This window comes from Sus scrofa, chromosome 8, assembly GCF_000003025.6.
Source record: "Sus scrofa isolate TJ Tabasco breed Duroc chromosome 8, Sscrofa11.1, whole genome shotgun sequence".
Classification (NCBI taxonomy): domain Eukaryota; kingdom Metazoa; phylum Chordata; class Mammalia; order Artiodactyla; family Suidae; genus Sus; species Sus scrofa.
In genome coordinates, this window is record NC_010450.4 from 109,657,176 (window position 1) to 109,668,974 (window position 11,799).

Genomic DNA, 11,799 nt, shown 5'->3' on the forward strand with positions numbered 1-11,799 from the left:
AGGTAAGATTTATTGGACTGCACAGTCACAAACCTGTTCCTGCTTTCTAAGAGCACACAACTCAGAGTAAGCCCCCACTTTCTTGTACCCTCTCCCAAATCACTCATTTAAAGCCCAACTCTTATGAGTCGCTTCTATTTTGTGATGTGCATCCTCCCTCACTGCAGTGACTCGTGACCCCAACACATCCAACCAGAGATGTGTTCCCGGTTGTCTCTGTATGGGGGGCATTGAAGCTCAATTACTGAAGCCAGAATATTCTTAAGCAAAGCTAAAAGAATTTCTATCTTCCAGATACTCACCAAAATTCTAATATTAAATAAGCTCCTTGAGTTTATGTTCTCACATTGTGGGTTTTATTGTAAGGGACGATTTAGTTCTGTCCCTCAGAAGAATTGCTTTTGTCAAGTGTAGAATAAACAAGTGGATTATGGCTCATCTGTTAAATATTTACCCAAAGAGGAGGAATGTTTCCCAAAAATGTGATTCAACGTGTTAGATCAACACCCAGGCCACAGTAGGCCTGGTGGTCCATAATCCTGGATACTTACACAGAATCATACAGTGGATTCGGTTTGAGCCTCTAGTAGAAAAACAGATAATTGAATTCAAGTAAAATGGCATTGACTCTGCTCCAATTCTTGCTTTTCTCAGATTTCACCCTTATTAGGGATGCTTATCTCTTGATTATTATTTCCTCATCAAGGCACATTTAATGGTCTATTAAATTTATTCAAGAGAGGGGGATGTCTGGTGTTTTCTGACTTGGACAATTTAGAAGTTTCTAAATATGAAAATTTAAGTTGCCTGCTGTGCAAAAGATGTGAAGCAGGAATCTAAAGACCTAGGGTACATTTATGTAAATCTCAATCATTTGCATGAGACACAAAGTTTCCAATTACAGCATATAATTTTGTCTGAATATAGGATATAACTTTTGATGTTTTGAAAAACGACTAACAGCATTTGCAAAGTACCAATAGCATATTTTGCCCCTCCCAAAAATATAGATAGACTTTCCTTTACATGATTTATTCCAATAAATAATTTCTGTTAAAGAGAACAGCAACAATACGTAAAAGTTACTGTGATAAACTATATATTAAATACTGCTCAAAGAATTTTATACACATTATTTCTAATTCTCACAAAATACCAAAAGGTATACACAACTATTCACAGATGAGAACCTGGATCAGAGAAATTAAGTGATAGTCTCCAAACACACAACATTAAAGGACAGAGTTAAGATTCAAACCCACTTACGTCTGACTTGCCAAACTGAAGGATATGTGTGTGTGTGAAATTACTTTTTAGGTGAAATTACTTTTAAAACTCAAAATTCACCGTGTTTAGCAGTTCATTTAATATAGGTCTCCTAATGTATACACAAACATAAGCACTCATTCAAAACTTGCCACTAATTGCTATCATACTGACTGCGTTTGGAAAAGAATTTATTCCTAAAATAAATATATTTAAGAAAATGGAGCTTGAAAAATACTATAGTTATCACATATGATGACTTTGTCTTCTCTACTTCTTCAGATACTTTACGATAGCTTTGGTCCTGGAATTTAGCATCACCACTCAGAGCTTAAAATCTTCTTGAGATACATTCTCCACCCCTTTAATAGTTTGGAGTATATTGTTTCCAATACAGCACAGAGACTGCAGAGAGAAATTTAGAGGATTTTGAAATCATATTGTGAATTCAAGCAAAAATTCCCCTTTTCTTTCTTTTTCCCTGTCTCTCACTCTCATTCTCTTTTTTAATGGTATTTTTTTTAATGTTGATCAATTAGCTAACACTCTATGAAAATGCCCTCCAGGGCTGGAGGACCCAGAATCCTTAGATACAAAAGGACATTCTACCAATGTTCCTGCCTGCCCTGAATTATCCTCTTGCCTTCATCAGATTGCATCACTGTCTTCATGCTATTATTTAAAAATTGTCATATGTGGGCATGCTCATTTTTATCAAATTACATGGCATTGTACACATGCACCAATCCCTTGTTTGCTAATATAATGAATTTTTTTAAATATCAGAGGTTTTGAATTATTTTGAATTTTTTAGAGTATGAGACATTTAATACATCAGAGACCTATCGTTTTGAAGCACAATGCAATTTCAACATAACCACAATAAAAAATACTCACTTGTTCATGATACTTATTTTCCACATCTGTTCATTCAAAACCCAAAACCATCTAGCATTGGAAATCATTTACATTAGAATCCTAGATCCCACCCACATTATTGACTCAGGAAATAAATGGATTTTAGGAGACTTTATTTAAAAGGCATCTCTATCAGAGGTGGGGCTCAAAGAGCTGCAACAGTTTACCACGAGTCAGGCCATAAAGAAAGAAGTGCTGGCACTGGGTGGGGCCGAATAGTTTGCATCTTTTCCCACTGTTTCTCACTGGTATCATTTCCATGAAAACCAAGGGTGTGGGAATGTATGCCAGGGTAAGAAATCCTACGGGTGGCTTTGTGTGCCCAACACCCTACCCCATAATATCTTCAGCTGTTTATCTTAATCAATGAAAGAGCTATCACATTAATGTCTGGGAAAACTGCAGAGGAGCTAAGCAAACCAAAGAAATATCATGCTGGGGATCATATTTCTCCTGTCACAACAGTCTTTTCTCCTTAGGAAGAATACACTTAGCATGCAACCAAAAGGCATTTGCTGTCTAGCCATCTCAAGATCATCACAGAGCAAACACATCTGGCCCCAAATCTTCCCTTGGCTTCCCAATCCACCTGGCTTAACATTTCCTTTTAAACTCACCCATTCTAAAAATAAAATGACTCTCTCAGTACCCAGTTAGCAGCAGAAGCATCCATCAGTGGCCACAATCCTCAGTAATCCACTTGCCGAATACACCTTATCTCTGCTCACTTCACCATGCTCCAGTCAACATATCCATTATGAAACGTGGTCTCTTTCCTATTCTCAAAAAGCAGCAGTTTGCACCTGCCTTTTTAAAAAGCGACGCTTGACACCGTTATAGTCTATAGCTACTCATAACATTCCACGGTTTCTATAGCTCATCGATATCACACACACATATACTCTCTCTCTCATACACACACACACACACACACACACACACACACACACACACACAGACGCATCTATGTACATACATACAGACCATACAGACATGCCTAATTCCAGCAATTTACCTTCTTGGGTCTTTTTCTTCTCTGACTACTGCCATTGAACTTCTCTCCACTGTCGCTTTTCTGAGCTGCATCTTCGTTCATCATTTTGAACAGTTTGGGAAGAAAATAGCTCTGCCATTAAACCCTGCCGCCTGTACAGACCACTAGCGAGTATGCACTTACTGGAGGAAAGCAGGAGGAGGAGGAGGGGTGGGGAAGGGGCGCGCACTGGGAGGGTGAGGACGGTGACGTTGCCATGGCAGCAGCTGCCACAACTGTTTATCTGACTGCATTGTTAAATCTGATTCAACCAATTACCATCAGGGACTGGTTACAATGAAGAAAGCCTTGGGAAAAAAAAAAAAAAAAAAGAAGCCAGGGACAAAAATGATTTGGGGACTCTGCTGGTTGCTTTTTGACACACCCGCAATTCAATCAGCTCTCAACCCCCACACAAAACCTGCACTTCATTTTCTTCCTACAGGTACTTCAACACAGAACAGACACAATGCATAATGAGAAAACTGTAACATCCTTGAATGTGTCTCAAACTGAAGAGGTACATTTTAGCCAGTGAAGAGGCTACTCCAGAAAGAGGATTAACTCTTAATGTCCTTTAGTGTCCTAAGGTAAATGTAAGAAAGTTACATTTTTAAGATCTCATTTCCTCCATTCCAAATGATAATCTTTCAAGCCTCAGCTCAAGCGTGACTTCTGTTATGAAGCCTTGAGTACAGACTTCCTGGCAACCAGGTAACACAAACCACTCCCTCCTCTGTGCCTCCTCTTTCCACTGAATTCTTCTGACAGAGCACCTGTAACACTGTGGCGCGACTGCACGTCTACCCAGCTGTCTACTCTTGACAGACCAGGGGCTTCTTAAAGCCAGAGATACTGAGTGTGTGTGTGTGTGTGTGTGTGTGTGTGTATTTGGGTTGGGGGAGATCCTTGAATTTCCTCGAACCAAGCATGATGCAATGACACATTAAAGGCAGGTAATCAAGTTTTGTTGAACATAGAAGTAAGACACTATGGGTGATACAAATAGAAGAAAGTTGTGGAGTTAAAACATTGTATAACTGATCCTACCAATCTTCTTAACCTGATTCTAGTGACTGATGAATAAAACACAGTTCCTGCTCTCAAGGAGCTTATAAAGTTCCAGGATTCTGCTTGATAAGAAAGGAAATTAGGGCTGTTTTTGTAACAAGAAACCCAATTTCATCTATTTACACATGTTAAGTGGTGGCTTCAACAAGAGCCCAGCATGCTTTGTACAAATACACACATGCACACACTAAACACTCATCCATATTCCTAGCAAACAAACTCAAAGTATAACACACAGGATACTTAAATGTAAAAACAGAGTAAGGCTTAAACCAAGGAGATTTGATAGATAGATAGATAGATAGATAGACTTTGAAAATTGAAGGTGCCTATATAAATATGTTATTGCTATTGCTATTATTACAAATACAGGTCATTTTCAACTCAGAAAAGTCTACCTTAAAAATGTTTCTTACATGAAAATGGCTAACAAAATTAAGAACACCGGTTTGATCCCTGGCCTTGCTCAGTGGGTTAAGGATCCAGTGTTGTCATGAGCTGTGGTGTAGGTTGCAGACACGGCTCCCATCCTGAGTTGCTGTGGCTGTGGTGTAGGCCGGCAGCTGTAGCTCTGATTGGAACCCCAGCCTGGGAACCTCCACATGCCATGGGTGCGGCCCTAAAAAGACAAAAGACAAAAACAAAAACAAAAACAAAAAAAAACACACACACCTTTCTTACCTGAAAATGGCTAACAAAATTGAGAAGTCATCTTTCCAGGAAACACAGCAAGAAAGACACTCACCTTTTCTCCCCAGTGCTATTAGGATTGCCTTTCTCTCCGGCTTATAACCCCCAAGGCCTTGCCACTTCAGCTTCTGGAATCCACCCCTCTCACTCCCTCCACCCTCCCTCTGCTTGGGCAGACCCTGCCCTGCCTCATATCCCACAGACAGGACAGAAGCAAATGCTTTCTTTTTCCCTCAACAAGACCCTGCAGGAACATCTACAAAAGCCTCAAAAAGCTCAACTGCCCTGTTGTCAGAGCCCTCACTCAAATTCCCCATGACCTCCTCCCCTTCCTCCAGCCAGCCCCTCACCCAGCCCCTTACAATATTCCCTCACTTGCTCAACCTGTCTTAGGAGCACCCTCAGCCTGGAGACTGGGTTAATTTACTCAATAAATATGTCCTGAACACCTACCACAAGCTAGGAACTGAGCACTAGGCACACTGCCCTAACCGCTGGGATGGTGTAGTGAACAAAATATGCAACGTTTTCTGCAACCATGGTGCTTATATTCTAACAAGGGAACTAGACATTAAACAAAATAAGAGCAGTAAGGGCTATGGGGTTGGGGGAGTAGGATAAGGAGTGATAGGGACAGATGCTAATTTATTTATTCATTTGTTTATTTGGGGGCCACTCCCATGACATGCAGAAGTTCCCTGGACCAGGAACTGAACCCCCACAACCCCCCCAGCAGTGACAATGCCAAATTCTTAACCACACTAGGCCACCAGGGCACTCCGACTGATGCTATTTTAGATAAGGTGCCTAGGCAAGCTCTCTAGAAACCTGAAGCAATTATATGGAGGAAGAATATTCCAGGCAAAGAGAAAAGCAGTTCACAGGTCCTGAAAGGGGAATTTTTTTTTTTTTTTTATCAAATACATTAGCAAACCAATGACATGGCAAAAGAGAAAAAGAGCGGAAAAAGGAAAACTTTGCCAGCATCTGGATCTCCAGGACAGATGTGTTACTAACACCTTCATTCTCATTTGATGCCAGAATGTTTTTCAGTCAATGGTTTTGATAGCCCGAGGAGGAGCCCAATCATTGTTTTTATGTCACTTCTGCAAAGTAAATCGCAAACAGGTGAACTTCGTATTTGACAACTTTATGAATTAGCAATTTCTGGTTAGGTTTGGATAGTCTCTCCTAACAGTGCCTTCTTTGTCAATATCCAAATATATAACCCATGGCTTAGACACTCGGACGCAGGTCTCCGATGTTGACAGTGGAGCTACAAACTCCTGGCTGCTGCTTCTGAAAAGTAAACTTTTATACAATGTACTTTCTTTACAGAGTGAATGTACTGCACACACACTAGACCAGAATACCACAGAGGTAAGCACCCATATTCAAACTGTAAAATAAAAATCTCAGCAAGTAGATAAATAGGTGCTAGCAGTAGTTTAGTCATTATAGCATTAGAAGATACAATTTATTTATTTATTTACTTATCTATTTCTTTATTTATCTTTTTAGGGTCACACCCACGGCATATGGAGGTTCCCAGGCTAGGGGTTGAATTGGAGCTATACCGCTGGCCTACACCACAGTTCACAGCAACACTGGATCCTTAACCCACTGAGTGAGACCAGGGATCAAACCTGCATCCTCATGGATGCTAGTCACATTCGTTTCCACTGAGCCACAATGGGAACTCCTAGAAGGTACAATTTATACATGCAGAGATTGACAATAGGTTGTAGTGTTGTGAGCATTTGGGTTTCTCTTTGAAGCTTTCAATCAATTTCTCTGTGCCTTCTTACTGGGCATTCCTCTTCTGTCCTCAGAGAGTAGTCTTTAGCCGGCATGTGTCCAACCAGAAGCTAAGCTCCTGAAGGGCAGGATTAGTGTTTATCTTCTCATCCCGTATGGAACCTAACGCATTGTGTGACATATAATAGGGGCCCCAGGCTTATTTTTAAATGCAATAAGGAAACATTTTAAATATTTACCATGAGTTTATATTTATGGTTAAACTTTTAATGGGTAAAGTCTCCATTTATTTGATGATTTTGCATACCTTCTGACATCTGGGAGAGCTATGCTGTAGCATTTCAATACAATTTTTAAAGATATTTGAGAAACTGGAGTTGCTGCTGCAGATAAAATAGCAGTCATGACAGTACCTTACATTTTAAAGCATTTTATAATTTACATAATTTTTAGCCCCACAATGGAAGATCCATGAAGGCTTGAGATCTGTGCTCACTGACATATCCCAAGTACTTATAACAATACTGGCACATGACAGATACTCAAATATTTAGTGACTTTATGGGATTCTTACAACCACACTGGGAAAAGGTCAACATCAAGCATAGTACAGGAAGGGAAAAAAAAAAAAAACTGAGGTAGAAAGCAGTTTTGGTGACTTTCCCAGGATAACAAGGTTGATAAGCTGCAGAACTAATGTTCTTCTGATTCTAAAGACACTGTTCATTGTTGTTGTTGTTGTTGTTGTTTTTATTAAATCATGGCCAGCTTCAGTGAAGAGCAGCCACTTAATAAAGTGCAGTAAGATGGGCAAAAGCCAAGATGGAAAATGCCAAGAGCAGAAACCACAGTCAGATGACAGTGACCCAAGGAGAAAAAAGGAAACCTTTCTTAGTTTTATGCTAAGAATATTTTATAGGTATGGAGTTTTAGAGGTGATTAGATTAATTTTAATATGCCTACTCTGTTCTATTAAGCCATTAGAATCAAGAGTATTATGAAATCTGAGACATACTGCTTTAAAAAAAAATTGTGGCATTATTTGGGGGGGGGGTAAATGTCCCCGTAGTATAAGCAATTATGCCTTAGAGATAGATTATCTTCCAAAAGTTTATTTGTCAAAATTGTCTGGTGTTAAAAAATATATTTTTTTAGAGAATCATTGATACCAATAAAGGCTTAGTTCTCTAAAACCCTCAAAACCTTTCCTGTTTCCTATTACTTGTGTTAGAGAAACTCAACAACTAACTAGATACAGATTGGACAGCGATTCATCAAACAATTTTGTCTTTCCCTCCTAGACAGCTAGACCACTGTCATGGGTTGAACTGTCCTCTCCCCCCCCCCCCAAAAAAAGGATACGTTTAAGTCCTAACCTCCAGTTCCTGTGAATGTGGCCTGACTTGGGAATAGGGCCTTTTGTAGAAGCAATCATGTTAAAGTGAGGTCATAATAGATTAGGGTGAGCCTTAGTCCAGTGACAGGTATCCTTATAAAAAGAGGAAAATTTGGGCACCGTGGGAAGGCAGTCATATGAAGACTGAGGCAAAATAGGAACTATGCAGCTACACGCCAAGAAAGACCAATTGCCGGCAACCACTAGAAGCGGGAAAGAGGCAAGGAAGGATGCTTCTCTAAAGCTCTCAGAAGGAGCATGGCTCTAACACCTTGATTTCAGACTTCCATCCTCCATAACTGTGAGAGAATAAAGTTCTGTTATTTTAAGCCACCCGGTTTGCTTCCTTTGTTATGGCAAGCTTAGGAAACTAGTACAACCACATTTCAGCCACCCTTGTAACTGGGCACAGCCACATGACTTAGCCACAGCCTGTAGAATGTGAGTACACATGTATGCCATCCTCAGGTCTAGCCAATACAACCTTCCCAGGAGCATTCTTCTCTCTTTCCCCATCTAGTGGCTGAATATAGAATAAGACATAACCTAGAAGGTGGAAGAGCAACAGATTTGGAAAAGTCTGAGTCCCTGAATCACTGTGTGGAGCAAGGACCCTCTTCCCATTTTTTCCTCCACTGACCCTCATTAAACTTGAGTAACTTTTCTTCATGAGTGTTCTGTGATTATGGTGTGTGTGTGTGTTTTGTTTTGTTTTTTTTTAACAACAGTTAGCTTGTGGTAATTAGTCAGATCTACTCATATTTTCCAAGGAATGTGTGGTCACACTTCTACTTTAGGTTGCCTGGTATATGAATGACACTCTCAGTGCGTCAGAGCTTTTTGCCATTGGAAATGGATCCTATGTCCTGGAGCAAAGGTGCTAGTCTGATTCTAGAAGATAAACAAAAAAGGGGAACATATATAATTAGAAGAGAATCAGAAGAGATGAGCATTGTTGATCTGGGGAGGAGAGGTTAGGGGAAATGGACCTGATAGGTCTGTGGGATGAGAATCTCAGGGCAGCTTTTGTCCACTTCCTTCTTCCTCCTGTCTCTCTTGCTGGATAAATCCTTTGTTTCTTCTCCTATTTCTTTTCCATGCTTCTGCCCATGGTAGCCTCCCTTCTCTGCCCCACTGAGAATGAAAATGTAGAATGCTAGCCCATCATCTAAGCAAACACAAAGCCTTCTTGGGGTTCTCTTCTTTTTCTTATTTTTTATACTTTTGTTATCAATGGGGGGAAATATGAAGGAAACAGAGGCAACAAAGGAAAAATTTAGTTTCTCACAGTTGACAATTACAAAAGTCCCTGTAGGGATTTCCCTTGGGGTACAGTGAGTTGAGGCTCTGGTGTTGTTAATGCAGCAGCTCAGGTTGCTGCTGTGATACAGATTCAGTCCCTGGCCTGGGAACTTCCACATTCCACAGGGGCAGCCATTTAAAAAAAAAAAAAAAGAGAGAGAGAGGGAGAGAAAAGAAAAGGCTCTGGTATTGGTTGGACTATTCATGAAGTTGGGCTCAGAACTGCTCTCCTCTGAGTTGGGCTCAGAACTTTCCCTGAACTGCCAGTGTTCTCCACGAGTCTTATTCCACGTGGTTTCCCTTCCTTAGGAGTCCTGGAAGGAGTCTAACAGTACACTTCCTTGGAAGCTAAAGCCAGTCTTGGGCGCCAGGCAGGAAAGCCTTCTTCATTTTCTTTCCTGGTTCTTTGTGGTTCCAGCAGCAGCAGGAAGTACTTCTGCTCCCTCCCTGTAAACCCCTCCTTCTTCTCACCTATGTCTTCCTCGTCCATCATTCATTTATTCCTTTATTTGTGTAATAGACATTGCACTGGGTGACAGACCACTACCTGCCAGACTCTGCGCTTTAGGTGCTTTTAGCATGAATTAGATCATCTTTCTTGAAAGAGTTGACAGTGTAGAAGTGGTGATGGTCATTGAATGAGAAGTGTAATGACGCTATAGGGGATGTTAAGGGTATTGCAGAAGCATAAGAAGGGACATCCCACCTAGACTGAAAGAACAGGACAAGTTTTTGCAAGGAAGTGACTTGCATATTGAGAAGATGTGAACAACGACTAGGAATTATCTCAGTGGAAAGGAAGGTATAAGGTGGGGTTTGGAAAGACTAACTAATCCGAGCAGAACTGACAACGCAGGTGAACGCCCTCTGGTGGGATGGCTCATGGCACTGGCAGAACTAAGTCAAGGTCCACATGGCTGTATGGTCACCTCCAGCCAGGCCTGCGGTAGTAGCTCCATCCTGGGCCTTAAGGTATCACCAGGTATGCCTGCCTGTAGACTGTTTATTGTCCCATGCAGCTGTCCAAGTGTGATAGCTAAACATTGTTATATAACTTGCGAATCATGCAGCAAGATGACCCTGTTAGCTTATGCAGACTATATACCAAGAAGTAGAATGTTACAACCAGGTGATGGCCAGAAAAAGGCAGATTTTGCAACCACATGATATACTTACTCTGGACCTTCGGGGAACACGTTTGGAGACAGAAGATGCCAGTCCTTACCCAAACTTCCATGAGCACAAAACTGAGCGCATCTCCCATGAAAAACTAGGAAGACTTAAGAAGCCACATCCAGCAACATCATCCCTCTACCTGATGTCACCAGGTTCCTTCAGCAAAAGTATCTCTTTTGTGCTTATTGCAGCAAACTTATACTAAAACATGCTCACTGGCCACCATCTCAGTCTTCTGTGGGCCACATCTAGGCTGCAGCAAAGTAAAAGAGGAGGGTGGCATGAGAAGATGCCAGACGTATAAGCAGGGACTAAAGTGTAAGGAGTCCGATGAGCCATGTCAGGGATTTGGAGTCAGACTACAAAGCCACATGAAGCCATTTCTAATAGTTTAAGGAGAGAAGTGAAATTATAAGATATAGCGGTGTTTTGTTTGTTTGTTTTCTTTTTTTAAAGAACATTCTTTATCAAGAACTATTCATGGGACCAAAAGAGAGAAGGTGAAGCTTTGTGTTTAAGGCCATGTCAGAAGTCTGGGAGAATAGTGATGGTGGAGAGGACAGATGCGTTCGTTAGTCTGTCACCCTTAATGATGTGACATTCATAACCTCTGGGAAGAAGCAAGAAGCAAGAGGAGGTCCGTGGGGAGGCATCCTGCCTAAATAGCAAGAAGAAAGAGACCTCATCTCAATTAAAGTCTCATATTGAGAAGAGACCTCAAAGAAAAATTTTTGAAATCCATTTCATGTAACAAAGAGGGAATAAGACTCAGAAAGAATAGAACTTGTTCCCCAGGTTCCACAACAGAAGGAAGAGGAGGATCCAGGACTCCTGCCATCTCACTGAGCAGCTTTACCCCTTGGTAATCTCCACATGAGTGAACTTAGAAGGCCTGGGTCAAATCTTAACTATTTTATTTTAAATTAAGGAACCCTCAGCTCTTATATAAGGTGTAAACAAAATTAGGGAGAAATTCGTTCCCTAAACACCCATGCCTCTCAGGGAATGACTGGGAAGAAGGACCCTTGTTTCTCATGGAAATATGGTGTGTCCTGCCCTGGATTAGAGCAGGCTCAGTAAAAGTGTCATTGAGATGGATCTTAAAGAAGTGGTAGCAACAACTGATTAAGGACCTACTTCCTTCACTTTACGCCAGTCTTACGTAAGGTTTACCAAAGAGGTATTTGGT

General features: G+C 40.9%; 1 protein-coding gene across 1 annotated transcript in view; it reads right to left on the minus strand.

The window, feature by feature from the left end:
* ANK2 (ankyrin 2) overlaps positions 1–4,795 on the minus strand; it is a 355,178-nt gene extending 350,383 nt beyond the window's left edge. The window contains 1 exon segment of the mRNA XM_021100703.1: positions 3,200–4,795. Within this exon segment, the coding sequence (XP_020956362.1) occupies positions 3,200–3,283 (84 nt within the window). The 5' untranslated portion in view covers positions 3,284–4,795.